Here is an 18,341-nt window from a genome sequence, read left to right as displayed (position 1 = left end):
ATATGGAAGAATATTTTATTTTTCCATATTTTTATTGGTGCATTATGATTATACATAATGGTGGAATTCATTGTTACATATTCGTACATGTACATGATATAACAATATAATTTGACCAATATCATTCCCCAGTATTTCTGCTTTCCCTCTCCTCTTCCCTCCCTTTGGTATCTTTATTTTACTTATCTCCCTTTGACTTAGAAATATTATTTTATATAATGATTGTATTATATAACTTTGCTAAACTCACTTATTCTTATTTGTAGACTTTTTTGCATGTTCTATCAGATTCTCAACATAGTTATCTTTGTTTTACTTCATCTAATCTGGAAATCTTTTTCTTCACCTCCCCCCTCCCCCTCTTCCCCACTTCCGTCCTCCCCCCACCTCCTCCTCCATCTTCTTCCTCATTAACTGGACTGGCTAGAAGCTCCAGTACAATGTCAAAGTATTGAAAGTGAACCTCCTTGTCTTGTTTCTGATCTTGGAGGTAAAGCATTCAGTCTTTGACCTTTGAGTCTGATTTTAGTTGTAGGCTGTTCATAGATGCCTTTTATCTGGTTGAAGAAGTACAATTCTATTCCAATTTTACTAAGAATTTTTTAATTAGATTTTTGTCAAGTACCTTTTCTGTGTTGATTGAGATAATCATATAGTTTTTCTTTTTAAAATTAATATAGTGAATCACATTACCCGATTTTTAAATGTTCAGCCAGTCTTGCATTGCTGAGATAAACCTCACTTGACCCATGATGTATTCCCTTTTATATATTGCTGGGTCTAATTTGCTAACTTTTGTTGTGAATTTTTTTTAATCTGTGTTTCTGAGGCATATTTTCTTGTAACATGTTTGTCTTATTTTCTTATCAAATTCACACAGAAAGAGTCAGAAAGTATTCTCTCTTCTTCAATTTTCTGGGAGAGGTGGTGTGGAATTCATATTCTAACTTCCATAAATATATGGTACAATTCCCTAATGAAGCCATCTAGGTCTGGAGTTTTCTTTTTTAGGCTTTTAAAATTTAAATTCAGTTTCTTTAATAGATATTAGGCTATTTTTCTCCAGTGAAATTTCTTTGCTGCTCTTGAGTAAGCTTTGGTAATTTGTGACTCTAAAGGAATTTGTCCATTCATCTATGTTGTTGAATTTTTTGACATAAAAGTACTCAAATTGTTCTATTGTTAACCTTTTAGTATTTGTAGAATCTGTAGTGATGTCTGCATTCTCAATACTGCTAATGATGATTTGTGTCTTCTCCCACTTTTCCTGATTAGCCTGATTAGAGGTCATGTTACTAATCTTAAAGATCCAGCCTTTGGTTTCATTGACTTATCTATTTTTCTATTTTTATTTCATTGAATTATGAGTTTAGCATTATTATTTATTAATATTTTTCATCTGTTTATGTTTAGTTTAATTTACTCTTCATGTTTATGAAGGTTAATGAAGGTGGTTAATTTAAGACCCTTCTACTTTCCTAACATAGGTATTTCATGCTATAAATTTCTCCATAAAGACTGCTTTTATGTCATTTTTAATTTTTTATATGTTGTGCTTTTATATTAATTCAATTCAAACTACTTTCAAATTTCCTTTTTTTATTTCTTTGACCCAGGTTGTATTTAGAAATGTGTTGCTTAGTTTCTAAATATTTGAACAAATGATCTCTTTCTGTTATTGATTTATGATTTAATCCATTGTGGTCAAAGAAGAATATGCTTTGTATTACTTCACTCCTTATAACTGTATTGAAACTTGTTTTATGACCCCAAATAAAATCTGTTTTAGTCAATGTCCATGTACACTTGAAAAATATATGTATTCTTTTTTGGGTAGAATGTTGTAATAAATGCCAAATCAAGTTGCTTGATGATGTAGTGCAATCTTCTATATCCTTAGTGATTTTCTGCCTCCTTGGTGTATCAATTATTGACATAAATAATTAATCACCTGACTATAATTGAGGATTTATTGATTTTTTCCTTACAACCCCATCCATTTGGGGGCTTATATTTTGAAGCTGCTATTGTATATATAAACATTTGGGTGATTATGTCCTCCTGATGAATTGACCCCTTTATCATTATGAAATTATTTTCTTTATCCTTGGTAATATTCTTTGCTGCAAAAGCTACTTTGATATTAATTTAGTTACTCCACGTTTGATTTTGATTAATTTTTGAATTTTCTATCCTTCCACATTTAATCTCATTGTCAATAGTTAAAGTGAATTGCTTGTGAGCTACCTGTAGTTGAATTTTGACTTTTTATTCATTATGATGATCTCTGTCTCTTAATTGGGGTATTGAGACCACTAAAATTTAGTGAGTTAGATTTAGTTCTATCTCATTGCTATTTTCTCTCTGTCCCATCTGTACTTTGTTCATCTTTCCCCCTTTTTCTGTTGGATTATTTTTTTAACTCCATCTAGTCTCTCTTGTTAGCTTAATAATTTGAAAATCTTTCTTTTGTTATTTTAATGGTTGCCATAGCTTTGTACTATGTGTTTTTAACTTATCTCTATCTTCAAGTAACATTATACCCATGTACATCTTCACAATTCACAATCTCATCCCTGCCTTTCAGATCTAGATTTCCATTTGCTTTTGTTTTCCTTCCTTCTGAAAGATTTCCTTTAACATTCCCTTGAGAACATAGCAGTGAAAGTTTGCTGGTGATTAACTGTTGCAGGTTTTACTTTTGAAGAAAGTTTTACTGGTACTAAATTTGAGGTTTACAGCTTTTTTTCCCCTTTCCTTTCCTTAAAATGTTGCTTTACTCTTTCCTGATATCCTTTTTCCTCCAAGAAATCTGATCTCATCTTTATCTTTTAAAGTACATAATGTTTTCTACCCCCCCCACACATTTGATTACTTTTAAACTTTTCTCTTTCTCATGTTTTTGAGCAATTTGGTCACTAGGTCCTTGGTGTGGTTTCTTCACTTTACTTGTGTTTATTGCTTGTTGAGCTTCCGGGATGTCTAGCTTTATACTTTTCTCAAATTTGGAAAAACTTTGACCATTAGTTTTCCCCATATTGTTTCTGCCCCACCCCACCCTGCTCCAATCCTCTTGCCTTTAGAGACTTAAATCTCATTTATATTGAGTAACTTGAAGTTGCTTCATAGCTTGGTGATTTAGCTTCCATTTTGATTATTTCTATTGCAAATCTGCTCACCTTTCATCTGTAATATCGAATTTGCTTTTGATCCTACTGTATTTTTCATCTCACTCATTATAATTTTCATATCTCCTGTTCATTTGGGATATATATATATATATATATATATATATATATATATATATATATATATATATCTTCCATGTCTCTATTTACCTTTTTTTTTCTCTTTTGATACCAGGGATTGAATGCAGGGTCACTTAACCACTGAGCCACATCCCCAGCCCTTTTTTATATTTTATTTAGAGACAGGGTCTCACCAAATTGCTTAGGACCTTGCTAAGTTGCTGAGGCTGCCTTTGAACTTGCAATCCTCCTGCCTCAGCCTCCCAAGCCACTAGGATTACAGGTGTGCACCACCATGCCCAGCTCTATTTACCCTTTTAAACTGATGGAATACAATTATTATAATTGTTTTAATGTATTTTTTGCTAACTCAGCATCTGTGCTAATTTGGGGTCAGTTTTGATTAATTGATTATTCTCTCTTTTTTCTCTTCTCATCTAACATTTTAATTTTTGTTTTTGAAGTAATGTTAAAATAAATGCTTTTTAAAATAAATGTTGAAATTAAATTTCCTATGAATAAAATGCTGTGTTTTAAAATCTAAAAAAGAAACGAGGAAAATTAAAGGATGGGTACCAACAATATGTAAAACACAGGAAATCAAAGACAAAATCAATTACAGTTGATGTGTTTTTTTTTTCCCTGAACTGTTCTGGTTAAACAGTCTATTCTTTTTGATGATTGGCAGTTTTAGACAAACAGAAAAACCATTATTGTATGTTCTGTACATCTCTAGGTGGTAGAGTTTCCACTGCAACTTTACAGCCACATCAATGTTTATAGCAGCACAATTCACAATAGCTAATCTGTGGAACCAACCTAGATGCCCTTCAATAGATGAATGGATAAAAATATATGGCATATATACCCAATGGAATATTACTCAGCAATAAAAGAGAGTGAAATCATGGCATTTGCAGGTAAATGGATGGAGTTAGAGAAGATAATGCTAAGTGAAGTTAGCCAATCCCAAAAAACCAAATGCCCAATGTTTTCTTTGATATAAGGAGGCTGATTCATAGTGGGATCAGGGGTGGGAACATGGGAGGAATAGACAAACTCTAGATAGGGCAGAGGGGTTGGAGGGGAAGGGAGAGGGCATGAGGTTATTAATTATGGTGGAATATGATGATCATTATTATCCAAAGTACTGGTATAAAGACACAAATTGGCGTGAATATACTGTGTATACAACCATAGATATGAAAAATTGTGCTCTACATGTGTAATAAGAATTGTAATGCATTCCACTGTCAAATATAAATAAAACAGATTTATTTAAAAATAAATAAATATAATTAAATGATTATTCTCTTTATAAAGGGCCTTGTTTTCCTGCCTCTTTTATGATTTGTTAGATGTGTCTGAATAGTGCTCAATGTAGGGCTAATTATTCCCCACTGTGGAGATTAAACTTCCAAGTACTTTGCCCAATGCCTCATGAGTTGTTTTTCTATTCTAGATTGTAGGAATAAGCACTGCCAGCCCTGAGTGAGTGCTAGGCATTGTTCTTTTTAATCCTATTGGAGAATTCTTTTCTCTATATTCCAGAGTAGTTGCTCAGTAGATGCTGATCAGTATCTCTCTCCATACATGAGGGGTCCCTCTGCTTGCCTCCAGAGTCCTCTCTCTGGGCAGTCTTCTACAGTAATCTGACCTGTTAACTCTGCCATCTTAGTCACCAAGATGCTCAGCTTAATATCCTCAATTTACATAGTTCACCGGGTCACTTCTAAGTGCACAGCGTCTTGATACTCTCTCAAAGCAATGAACTTGGATGATCTTGGGTTGAACTTTATTTTTTCCACCCACCAGGAATCACTGTCTTATTGCCTGAGTCCTGTTTCTTTTTTTTTTTCAAAGTGAGAAATGCTTTTTAATGGTTCTTGTGGTCCATTGTGACCCTGCTTATCTTTAACAACTCGGTGGAGTAAGGATCTCAGATGGATGTGGCTTTAAATGCCATCTCAGCTTATTACCTGTGGGGCTGAGAAGGCTAGTTACTCTCCCTGAGCTTCAGTGATCTCATTATAAAATAGAAATGCTGATTAGACCCTTCTCCTCGGTTTATTTTATTTTTTATTTTTTTTTATTGTTGGTTGTTCAAAACATTACATAGTTCTTGATATATCATATTTCACACTTTGATTCAAGTGGGTTATGAACTCCCATTTTTACCCCGTATACAGATTGCAGAATCACATCAGTTACACTTCCATTGATTTACATATTGCCATACTAGTGTCTGTTGTATTCTGCTGCCTTTCCTATCCTCTACTATCCCCCCTCCCCTCCCCTCCCCTCCCCTCTTCTCTCTCTACCCCCTCTACTGTAATTCATTCCTCCCCATTGTATTATTTTTCCCTTTCCCCTCACTTCCTCTTGTATGTAATTTTGTATAACCCTGAGGGTCTCCTTCCATTTCCAAGCAATTTCCCTTCTCTCTACCTGTCCCTCCCACCTCTCATCCTTGTTTAATGTTGGTCTTCTTCTCGTGCTCTTCTTCCCTAGTCTGTTCTTAGTTACTCTCCTTATATCAAAGAAGACATTTGGCATTTGTTTTTTAGGGATTGGCTAGCTTCACTTAGCATAATCTGCTCTAATGCCATCCATTTCCCCCCAAATTCTATAATTTTGTCATTTTTTAATGCAGAGTAATACTCCATTGTGTATAAATGCCACATTTTTTTTATCCATTCGTCTATTGAAGGGCATCTAGGTTGCTTCCACAGTCTTGCTATCGTGAATTTTGCTGCTATGAACATCGATGTAGCAGTGTCCCTGTAGCATGCTCTTTTTAGGTCTTTAGGGAATAGACCGAGAAGGGGAATAGCTGGGTCAAATGGTGGTTCCATTCCCAGCTTTCCAAGAAATCTCCATACTGCTTTCCAAATTGGCTGCACCAATTTGCAGTCCCACCAACAATGTACAAGTGTACCCTTTTCCCCACATCCTCGCCAGCACTTGTTGTTGTTTGACTTCCTAATGGCTGCCAATCTTACTGGAGTGAGATGGTATCTTAGGGTGGTTTTGATTTGCATTTCTCTGACTGCTAGAGATGGTGAGCATTTTTCCATGTACTTGTTGATTTATTGTATGTCCTCCTCTGAGAAGTGTCTGTTCAGGTCCTTGGCCCATTTGTTGATTGGGTTATTTGTTATCTTATTGTCTAATTTTTTGAGTTCTTTATATACTCTGGATATTAGGGCTCTATCTGAAGTGTGAGGAGTAAAGATTTGTTCCCATGATGTAGGCTCCCTATTTACCTCTCTTATTGTTTCTTTTGCTGAGAAAAAACTTTTTAGTTTGAGTAAGTCCCATTTGTTGATTCTAGATGTTAACTCTTGTGCTATGGGTGTCCTATTGAGGAATTTGGAGACCGACCCCACAGTATGTAGGTCGTAGCCAACTTTTTCTTCTATCAGATGCCGTGTCTCTGATTTGATATCAAGCTCCTTGATCCATTTTGAGTTAACTTTTGTGCATGGTGAGAGAAAGGGATTCAGTTTCATTTTGTTGCATATGTATTTCGAGTTTTCCAAGCACCATTTGTTGAAGATGCTATCCTTCCTCCATTGCATGCTTTTAGCCCCTTTATCAAATATAAGAAAGTTGTAGTTTTGTGGGTTGGTTACTGTGTCCTCTATTCTGTACCATTGGTCCACCCGCCTGTTTTGGTACCAGTACCATGCTGTTTTTGTTACTATTGCTATGTAGTATAGTCTGGTATCGCTATACCACCTGATTCACACTTCCTGCTTAGCATTGTTTTTGCTATTCTGGGTCTTTTATTCTTCCATATGAATTTCATGATTGCTTTCTCTATTTCTACAAGAAATGCCATTGGGATTTTGATTGGCATTGCATTAAACCTATAGAGAACTTTTGGTAATATCGCCATTTTGATGATGTTAGTTCTGCCTATCCATGAACAGGGTATATTTTTCCATCTTCTAAGATCTTCTTCAATTTCTCTCTTTAGGGTTCTGTAGTTTTCATTGTATAAGTCTTTCACCTCTTTTGTTAGGTTGATTCCCAAGTATTTTATGTTTTTTAAAGGTATTGTGAATGGGAGTGGTTGTCCTCATTTCCATTTCAGAGGATTTGTCGCTGATATACAGGAATGCCTTTGATTTATGCGTGTGGATTTTATATCCTGCCACTTTGCTGAATTCATTTATTAGCTCTAATAGTTTCTTTGTAGACCCTTTTGGGTCTGCTAGGTATAGAATCATGTCATCTGTAAATAGTGATAATTTAAGTTCTTCTTTTCCTATTTTTATGCCTTTCATTTCTTTCGTCTGTCTAATTGCTCTGGCCAGTGTTTCGAGAACTATGTTGAACAGAAGTGGTGAGAGAGGGCATCCCTGTCTTGTTCCAGATTTTAGAGGGAATGCCTTCAATTTTTCTCCATTCAGAATGATGCTAGCCTGTGGCTTAGCATAGATTGCTTTTACAATGTTGAGGTATGTTCCTGTTATCCCTATTTTTTCGAGAGTTTTGAACATAAAGGGATGCTGTACTTTGTCGAATGCTTTTTCCGCATCTATCGAGATGATCATATGGTTCTTATTTTTAAGTCTATTGATGTGGTGAATAACATTTATTGATTTCCGTATATTGAACCAGCCTTGCATCCCAGGGATGAATCCTACTTGATCATGGTGCACAATTTTTTTTGATATATTTTTGTATCCGATTCGCCAGAATTTTATTGAGGACTTTTGCATCTAGGTTCATTAGAGATATTGGTCTGTAGTTTTCTTTCTTTGAAGTGTCTTTGTTTGGTTTTGGAATCAGAGTGATGTTGGCCTCGTAGAATGAATTTGGAAGTTCTCCCTCTTTTTCTATTTCCTGAAATAGCTTGAAAAGTATTGGTATTAGTTCCTCTTTAAAGGTTTTGTAAAACTCTGCTGTATACCCATCCGGTCCTGGGATTTTCTTAGATGGTAATCTTTTGATGGTTTCTTCTATTTCCTCAATTGATATTGGTTTGTTTAGGTTGTCTATATCCTCCTGACTCAATCTGGGCAGATTATATGACTTAAGAAATTTATCAATGCCTTCACTATCTTCTCTTTTATTGGAGTATAAGGATTCAAAATAATTTCTGCTTATCTTCTGTATTTCTGAAGTGTCTGTTGTGATATTGCCTTTTTCATCCTGTATGCTAGTAATTTGAGTTCTCTCTCTTCTTCTCTTCGTTAGCATGGCTAAGGGTCTGTCAATTTTATTTATTTTTTCAAAGAACCAACTTTTAGTTTTGTCAATTTTTTCAATTGTTTCTTTTGTTTCAATTTCATTAATTTCAGCTCTGATTTTAACTATTTCTTGCCTTCTACTTCTTTTGCTGTTGTTTTGCTCTTCTTTTTCTAGGATTTTGAGATGAAGTATGAGATCATTTACTTGTTGGTTTTTTCTTTTTTTAAGGAATGAACTCCAAGCAATGAATTTTCCTCTTAGAACTGCTTTCAATGTGTCCCATAGATTCCGATATGTTGTGTCTGTGTTTTCATTTAACTCTAAGAAGTTTTTAATTTCCTCCTTGATGTCTTCTAAAACCCATTGATCATTCAGTAACCTATTGTTCATTCTCCAAGTGATGCATGATTTTTCCTTCCTTCTTTTATCGTTGATTTTCAGTTTCATTCCATTATGGTCAGATAAGATGCATGGTATTACCTCTACTCCTTTATATTGTCTACGAGTTGCCCTGTGACATAATATATGATCTACTTTGAGAAGGATCCATGTGCTGCTGAGAAAAAAGTGTAACTGCTTGATGTTGGGTGGTATATTCTATATATGTCAATTAAGTCTAGGTTGTTAATTGTGTTATTGAGTTCTATAGTTTCCTTATTCAACTTTTGTTTGGAAGATCTGTCCAGTGGTGAGAGAGGTGTGTTGAAGTCTCCCATGATTATTGTATGGTGGTCTATTAGACTCTTGAACTTGAGAAGAGTTTGCTTGATGAACATAGCTGCTCCATTGTTTGGGGCATATATATTTATGATTGTTATGTCTTGTTGGTGTATGGTTCCCTTGAGCAGTATGTAGTGTCCCTCTTTATCCCTTTTGATTAACTTTGGCTTGAAATCTATTTTATTTGATATTAGTATGGACACTCCTGCTTGTTTCCGCAGTCCATGTGAGGGATATGATTTTTCCCAACCTTTCACCTTCAGTCTATGTATATCTTTTCCTATCAAATGCGTCTCCTGTAGGCAGCATATTGTTGGGTCTTGTTTTGTGATCCATTCAACTAGCCTGTGTCTCTTAATTGGTGAGTTTAAGCCATTAACATTTAGGGTTATTATTGAGATATGGTTTGTTCTTCCAGCCATATTTGTTTATTAATGTTACTAAACCTGATTTGTTTTCCTCTTTGATTATTTTCCCCCCTTTACTGTCCTACCTCCCACTGTTGGTTTTCGTTGTTATTTTCCATTTCCTCTTCCTGTAATGTTTTGCCAAGGATTTTTTGAAGAGATGGTTTTCTAGCTGCAAATTCTTTTAACTTTTGTTTATCGTGGAAGGTTTTAACTTCATCTTCTATCCTGAAGCTTAATTTCGCCGGATACACGATTCTTGGTTGGAACCCATTTTCTTTCAGTGTTTGAAATATGTTATTCCAGGATCTTCTAGCTTTCAGAGTCTGTGTTGAAAGATCAGCTGTTATCCTGATTGGTTTACCCCTAAATGTAATCTACTTCCTTTCTCTTGTAGCTTTTAAAATTCTCTCCTTATTCTGTATGTTGGGCATCTTCATTATAATGTGTCTAGGTGTGGATCTCTTATGATTTTGCACATTCGGCATCCTGTAGGCTTCTAGGATTTGGGATTCTGTCTCATTCTTCAAGTCTGGGAAGTTTTCTCATATTGTTTCATTGAATAGATTGTTTATTCCTTTGGTTTGGAGCTCTGTGCCTTCCTGTATCCCAATGATTCTTAAGTTTGGTCTTTTAATGTTATCCCATATTTCTTGGATGTTCTGCTCATGGTTTCTTAACAGTCTTGCTGAGCTGTCTATGTTCTTTTCAAGTTGAAATACTTTGTCTTCATTGTTTGATGTTCTATCTTCTAAGTGATCTACTCTGTTGGTAGTATTCTCAATTGAGTTTTTAAGTTGGTTTATTGCTTCCTGCCTTTCTAGGATTTCTATTTGTTTGTTTTTTATTACCTCTATCTCCCTGTGTAATTGATCTTTTGCTTCTTGGATTTGTTTATGTAATTCATTGTCAAAGTGATCTTTCATTGTCTGATTTTGCTGTCTCATGTCTTCCTTGAGACTCCAGATCATCTGAAGCATGTATATCCTGAATTCTTTATCTGACATTCCATCTGTTGCAGCTATTACCTCTTCTAGAGTTGAGTTGACCTGCATTGCTTGTGGTCCTTTCTTTCCTTGTCTTTTCATACTGCTCGCGTTTCTTTCTGCTTGGTGAAACTGTTGTGTTTTTGAAATTTTCCCTCTATTTATTTATATTGCTCTTGTATAGTTGAAAAATCTCCCTTGCTGGGCGGGTAGTGGCTGTGATCCTCCTCCAGTTGGGGTGATCTGTCTACCACGCTGGCGGGCCGCTAGGTCTGCTCTGCCGGTTGGTCGCTCGTCCGCCTACCCTGCAGGCGCATTGGGCAGCTCTGTCACTCCGCAGGTTGCTGGGCCTGACCTGCCGGTGGGTCGTAGATCCGCCTACCTTGCAGGTGCAGGAGGAGGGGGCGGCTCCGCCCCTCAGCAGGCCACTGGGCCTGATCTGCTGGTGGTCACCATTCCGCCTACCTTCCAGGCACTGGGGGCGGCCCTGCCCCTCAGCAGGCCACTGGACCTTTTCTGCTGGTGGGTCGCAGGTCCGCCTACCCTGCAGGCGCGTGGGGCAGCTCTGTCACTCCGCAGGTTGCTGGGCCTGACCTTGCAGGCACTGGGGGAGGGGGCGGTCCTGCCCCTCTGCAGGCCGCTGGACCTGTTCTGCTGGTGGGTCGCAGGTCTTCCTACCCTGCAGGCGCGTGGGGCAGCTCTGTCACTCCGCAGGTTGCTGGGCCTGACCTGCCGGTGGGTCCTGAGTCCTGTTTCTTGAAACCATTATTTCATAGCTTATCTGTCTGTGGGTTGTTGATTTGTTTTGTTTACTGGTTGACTGGTCATTTTAAGCAGTAAGGATATTACTTCTTTTTGGCTAGAAGTTGAAGATTCAACAACAGTCATTTATTTTCTGCCTCAAGCTCAGTTGCAATTCAGTTGATCCAATATGAACCCATTGAGAGCTGTTGGGGCTCAGCTAATTTTACTGGTGATATTTTGGGATATAATGCTACTAATTTCAAGCCAGTCATAGGTATAATGACGAAATTTTTAGATTTTAACCTCAATTTCTAGGAAAAAAATATATATTTCTAAAAAGTAACTGTGGAAATTATCATTTAACCCCTTTCTTTTTTATTTAAATTTAGAGGACAATGTATCAAAAAATATGCAAGAATCACAGGAATCCCACGTTACCAACCACCTAGATGAAGTTACTGCTGCTGTCAGCATCACTCCTAAAGCGAAGATCCAAAACAAGCTGCCCCAGACAGTGCTGTTCCAGCCACCACGAGAGAAACTCCACCTCTGTGAAGAGAAAGCAAAGTCCTTTTCCAGCAGTCACGATGTAAGGAACCTTTTACTTCCTTTCCTCTACTCTGGAAATTGGGCTATCATGCATGACCAAAAGAAGTAGAGTACTTTAGATTACATTCCTAATCTCAGGAGTGTCAGTGCCTTTATTGTAGCATGAGTGACTGTAGGCCCTCAGGGCTCCAAGCCCAGCAGTTGGTGTGGTCAAGGATAAATATGTTTTGAGCTTTTACCACATGTCTGGTAATGCAACACAATGCAGGTGCAACACTGTAATGCAACACAACACAGATGAAGCTTCTAGAGTTTAGAATTCCTTGTCTTTAATCTTCTTGGTCTGTGCACAATTCTTTCTCATCCTCCCCTCAGAAGTTTTTTGATTTCTCTCCCCCCCTCAGAAATTTTATTCATTCACTCATCCAGGCCATTCATTTATTTCACATTCATTTATTTCACAAATGCCCATTGTATACCTAATATGTGCCAGGTGCCATGAAGGTGCCAAGGGCCCAGAGGGGAAAGCACAGCCAAGAGCCCAGAGGGATATATCACTGTTGATAATGGTAGTCAGTGTGATAAGTTCTGAGAGAGACACAAACTGCAAAAGACATACATGCAAAAACAGAATGCGGTAGGCAGTAAGCCTGGAGTGGGTGCAGGAATAGCAAATAAAGCACACTTTTAGGATTGAAGTTGCTTGATTGGCACTAGTTATAGTGCTTAGGAGTTGGCCAGGTGACACAGAGGACAAAAGTGTCATCTATTACTGAAGATGCTGAAGAGCTATGAACCTTAGGGGGCACAATCCAACTGGGGAACTACAAGAAGCTGTCTAGGATAAAGGTTCTCGTGACATAAGGACATGAAGCTGGATTATGGGTAGGATCTGGGCCTGGAGGATACTCAGTGCCCAGAAAAAGAGTTTTGATTTCTCATAAAGCTACTTGAGGAATTTTCTAGGATTCTAAACAGGAGAAAGCTATGAGCAGGTTTGAGTTTAAGAATGATCGTTTCTGCAGACTTTCGGAGGATGTATGAGAAAAGAATGAAATTGGAAGAAGAGGAGAATGTATGTCATTATCTTGGCAAGGGATTATGAGGGCCTGAACTAAGTGGGACAGAGACAGCAGAGGTGCTGAGACCTTTTGAAGGGAATGTAGAATTGAAAATTGGTGGGACTGGATGATCAAGGGAACACAGGAGAAGGAGAGCCAGGCAGATGGGGTATGGAAGACCCTAAGTTAGATCTCAGTTTGCTCAGATGATTGGAGGCTTTGCCTGTGCCTTTCACCCATAAAGTGAATATAGTAGAAGAGCAAGATTAAAGCAAGAGGTCATGAATTGGTTTTAAGTGTGTGCTTATTCGTTGTACACCTGATGTTTATTTGGTACCTACCATGTGCCAGGCCCTATGGTAGGTAGGATTTTGGTCAGTAGTTTTCCTCAACCAAAGTTCTACAAGAGAATTAATCCTAATGCCCAAAGGCATTTAGCATATATAAAGAACTGTCTTCTCTTTTATATGTCCAGATGGTACTAAAACATTTATGTGATCTCTGGTTCTTGGGACACCAAAGTGAACAGGACAAAGTACATGCCCTCATGGAGCTACAGGGCAATTGACAGTGTCAGTAAACCAGATAGTGGGCCTACTGTGGTCAGGGAGGGCCTCTGTGAGGAGGTAACAAATGAGCTAAGAACTGAGAAACAGAAGAACCAGCAGGGAAGAAATGAGTTTAGGGATAGGAAAGAGCACAGGTAAAATCTGCAAGGTAGGCACAAGTGTTAGGAGTGGAGGTACTGGGCTGCAATGCAGTGTGGTTGGACAAACCATCAGTTCACTTAGGGCCTTGAGGATTGAGTGCTTTGTGCCCTGGAAGATCCTGAAAGAATCAATGGGGATCCACATGGTGTTCTTTACTTTTAAAAATATTCATTTTTGGGACTGGGGCTATAGCTCAGTGGTAGAGTGCTTGCCTAGCATGTATAAGGTACTGGGTTCGATCCTTAGCACCACATAAAAATAAACAAATACAAAGAAGATATGCTGTTCATCTACAACTACAAAAAGTTTTTTCAAAAATATCCATTTGGGGGGCTGGGGTTGTAGCTCAGTGGTAGAGCACTTGCCTTGTATGTGTGAGGCCCTGGGTTCCATCCTCAGCACCACATAAAAGTAAATAAATTAAAATAAAGATATTGTGTCCATCTACAACTAAAAAAATTTAAAATATCAATTTTGGAAAAGATATCCATTAACTTTATTTTATAATAATTTTTGAGTTAGGTTAGATTAATTTTCACCAGTTGTTAACATTTTCTTTATGCTTTTTTTAGGGCTTATTGGGTTTTTTTGTTTGTTTTTTTGTTATTCTTTTCTCTTTTTTGTTTGTGTTGTTGTTGTTATTGTTTTTTCAGGTGGGATGAAATCCAGGACCCCATGCTTGTTAAGCCCACTCTGCCACTAAGCCACACCCCCAGCCCACTTTATTATTCACCTTTATTCTTTCTCTCTTTATCTCTCTCTTTCACTCCTCATGTTTTGTCTGAGAGTAGGTTACAGATATTATGATCCTTTACCTCTAAATACTTCAGTCTATTCCCTAAGAATAAGGGTTAGAATTAAGAAATTATTATTAGTATAATGCTATTACCTAGTCTATAAGCCGTATCCATATTTCTCCATGAAAAAGTCATTTTGGGGGAAAAAAATCAGATCCATAGTCCAATCCATGATTTCATGTTGAATATAGATATCATGTCTCTTTAGTTGCCTTTAATCTGCAACAGTGAACCCATCTTTGTCTTTCATGGTCTCAGTGCTTTCAAAAAGCACATTCCAACTATTTTGTAGACCATCTCTCCATTTGAATTTGTGTTATCTTTCCTTGTGATTCAACTCAGATTATGCATTTGAGGCAGGAGCAGCACAAGCACGACTCTAGAGCCTTCTGGGTGCAAAAAAGCACATTCCAACTATTTTGTAGACCATCTATCCATTTGAATTTGTGTTATCTTTCCTTGTGATTCAACTCAGATTATGCATTTGAGGCAGAAGCAGCACAAGCACGACTCTAGAGCCTTCTGGGTGCATCATAGGAGGAGGTACATAGGTCTATTGGTCTCATTACTGTGATGCTAACCTTGAACACTGGGTTAAGGTACTGTCCGACAGGCTTGTACATTGTAGAATTACTATTTTTCCCTTTGTAAGTAAGTATTTTGTGGGGAGATGCATCAAGACTGTGTATATACTTAAAACTTCACCCCTTAGTTTTAGCATCCACTGATGATTCTCACCTGAATCCATCATTACTATGAGATTTGTCAAATAGCAAATCTCTGACTTTGGTATTCTTTCAGCATTTATTTGTTTGCATTCCATATAAGAGCTTTCTCTTCTTCACATTTCATTTGCTGTTCATTTATTATATCAATACAAGTTCAGAAAATTGTGTTTTACAACCCATCATTTTTATCAAAGCTTGAATTGTCCAATATTTCCAGTGGGAGCCCCTTCGAGCTGGCTAAGTCCCTGATTTACCACTCACTCTTTGAGTACATTCTTAAGTTATGACACAGTAAGATTTTTTAGGTTCATCTTGGGCTTCCTTGTTCCTTATATCCATACAAGCTAATCAAAGAGTAAAACATTAAGTAAAAACTAAATATCCAGTAACAGTGGATTGAGTAACTCAATTATGTTTTGTCTAAGCAATAAAATGCTGTGCAGCCATTAAAACTTTTATCATAGAAGATGACATGGGGGATGTTCATAAATTTATAACAACAGGTTGCAAACCTACAGCTTATGAGTCTGTTTTACAAAAGAAAAAGTATGTAGATAGATTCATGAAATTAATGAATGAAGGGATATTTATTTACCTCATTATCTCCAGAAGGTGAGCTTGCAGATGATGTTTAGTTTTCACCTTTTTGCTCTTTTGCATTTTGACAAGCATGCACTACTTTTGTAATAAGAAATATGATACTGTAGAAAACAGCCACAGCCCCACCTTCTTTCAATGCTATGGGGTAAGCATCCTCCCTTGCCTTCCTCCTATTGGGTCACAGAAGTGACTCTCCTGTGGTTAACTGGATGTGTGTTTTTGTCAAGAAAAAAAAATATTGTTTCATGGTTAAAGTGTTTCTAGTTGGCATTGCCCAACATGCACACTGGGTCTTCTAGACCTTCTCCACAACTCTATTCTCATTCCTATTTTTCTTCCTCTTTACCCACTTCAGCTAGTTTTTATCAGCTGTCTTACCTCCCATCCCTTCTCTTGCTATTCTTGCTAATCTGTTGCTACTGAACACCCTAAAACTTAGTGAGTGAAACAAATCATTCATTTTACTTATGAGCCTGCAATTTGTGTATAGCCCAGTGGAGTCTGGTCAGCTGTGCTTCATGTAGTATCTGCTGGCCTAGGTGGGCATAGAGACTCTACTGTCAAGATGGCTCACTCATATGGTTGACAGAGCCATTGAGTGGATTAATTAGTGTTAGCAGTTCATGCCTTTCCACGGAGCCACTTAGTCTTCCTCGAGGTAAGGTGGTTGGGTTCTATATTACTTTACTTTAGGGCTGCCATGAAAAAAATACCACAGGCTGTGGGTCTTAAACAGCAGAAGTGTAGTTTTTTGCAGTTCTGAAGGTTGGAAGTCCATGAAGGGGTTGATAAGAGTGATTTAATTCTGACGCTGTTCTCCTTGGCTTCCAGATGCCTGCTCTGTGTCCTCACAAGGTCTTTTTTTCTGTGCACATGCATCCCTGGTTTCTCTTTCTCTTCTTATGTAAGGACATCAGTCATATTGGATTAGGACCTTCTTAATGGCCTCATTTTAATTTTATCACCTCATATCTCCAAATATGGTTGCATTCTGAGGTACAGGACATTGAAACTTCAACATATGAATTTGGAAGGGACATAATTTAGCCCATGTTCAGGTTCCAGGAGTGACACCCAAGAAGAAAGAGAAGTGGAAGCCATCAGTTCCTTAAGACTTGGGCCTGAAAACTGGCACCACGTCATTTTCTCCACAACAGCAGGAGCTGTTAATGGAGGTACAATTGGAAAACCTAGGGGATAATTACATGTCTGTTCTACTTTTTAATTTTTTTTCTTTATCCCATTACATTTTTTACTTTTAAATGTACTATAAGTTGCATTCATTTCTTATGTTTACTAATTATTTCACCTGACCATATGAGCACTCTACCACGTAAAATGAATCAAACAGTCTCAAAGTTAAGATCCAAAGTGAAGGGGACATAGACATCCCCACTCATCTCTGGATGGAAAGAATGTCAAAGAATTTCAAAACTGTGTTTTAAAATTATCAGCCTTGCTTTGAATATGTAGCTCCTCTGGGCTGACCTGAAGCTGGGAATCCACAGTTCTTATTCTTTCTGTCCTAGCTCTGAATGAAAATGTGCTTCCCACTGCTTTAATAAAGTCTGCTTGCCAGTCCTGCTGATTTTATTTGCTATGCTACTGACATAGGCTGTGAAGGAAGATTTCAAATCAAGAATGAAAATGTGTCATTTGAAAACCACTACCAATTGCCCACTTGTACCTGAATATGCAGAGCCGTTAATGGAGGGACAGTTGGAAAACCTAGGGGATGATTACATGTCTGTTCTACTTTTAAATTTTTTTATTTATTCCATTGCATTTTTCACTTTTAAATGTACTATAAGTTGTATTCATTTCTTATGTTTACTATTTATTTCACCTGACCATATGAGCACCCTGCTATGTAAAATGAATTTTTTTGTGTGATGTATCCCAAGTGCGTAGAGCCATGTTGAGAACATATTAGATACTCAATAAATGTTGCATGGATAAGAGTGTAAGTAGATGTTATACTTTGTAATTCTTGAGTTTTAAGCCATCTAACTAATAAGCTCATTTCTTTTCCTAATAGTATAAACAGGCTGTCAAGGAGCTTGTGCGTTATGTAGCATTGGCAAGAATTTGTTACGGCAACTCCCATTGGAAAATAGCAGAGGCACATGTCAATCTGGCTCAAGGGTACCTCCAGATGAAAGGTGAGCTCATCTCAAGTGGAGGAGGACCAGTTAGTTGGTTACTGCTATGCTCCCCAAATCTGATTCACAATTAACTAGAAGGACTAGGTTTTGGATATTCTCCTCAAATATTGAGAAGCCATTTCCTTGTGAGTTAATAAGGCATATAATATAATAATGATCAAAGGGAAAAGGGAAGGAAAACTGTGATCTTTGGGTTTTGTTTTTTCATGATCTTAAGATTAGGGTTCGGGGCTGGGGTTGTGGTTCAGTGGTAGCACACACGTCTGGCATGTGTGAGGCACTGGGTTCAATCCTTGGCACCACATAAAAATAAATAAGTAAAAGAGAGGTATTGTGTCCATCTACAGTTAAAATATATATATATATATATATATATATATAATTGTTTCTTTTGCTGTGAAGAAGCTTTTTAGTTTGATGCCAT

General features: G+C 37.4%; 1 protein-coding gene across 2 annotated transcripts in view; it reads left to right on the top strand.

Annotated features, from left to right (window-relative positions):
* Positions 1–11,716: 11,716 nt before the first annotated feature.
* LOC308633652 (tetratricopeptide repeat protein 23-like) overlaps positions 11,717–18,341 on the top strand; it is a gene marked incomplete at its 5' end in the record, with an annotated part of 81,245 nt that continues 74,620 nt past the window's right edge. For both annotated transcript variants that reach the window (XM_081266587.1, XM_081266588.1), the window contains 2 exons: positions 11,717–11,896; positions 17,791–17,914. In XM_081266587.1, coding sequence (XP_081122713.1) covers positions 11,717–11,896; positions 17,791–17,914 — 304 coding nt within the window. The remainder of the gene's footprint in view (positions 11,897–17,790; positions 17,915–18,341) is intronic.

The sequence above is a fragment of the Spermophilus citellus genome (assembly GCF_964194105.1).
Source record: "Spermophilus citellus genome assembly, chromosome: 14".
NCBI classification, from domain to species: Eukaryota; Metazoa; Chordata; class Mammalia; order Rodentia; family Sciuridae; genus Spermophilus; species Spermophilus citellus.
Note: the sequence above shows the minus strand (reverse complement) of the source record. Positions and strands in the feature narration are given on the sequence as shown.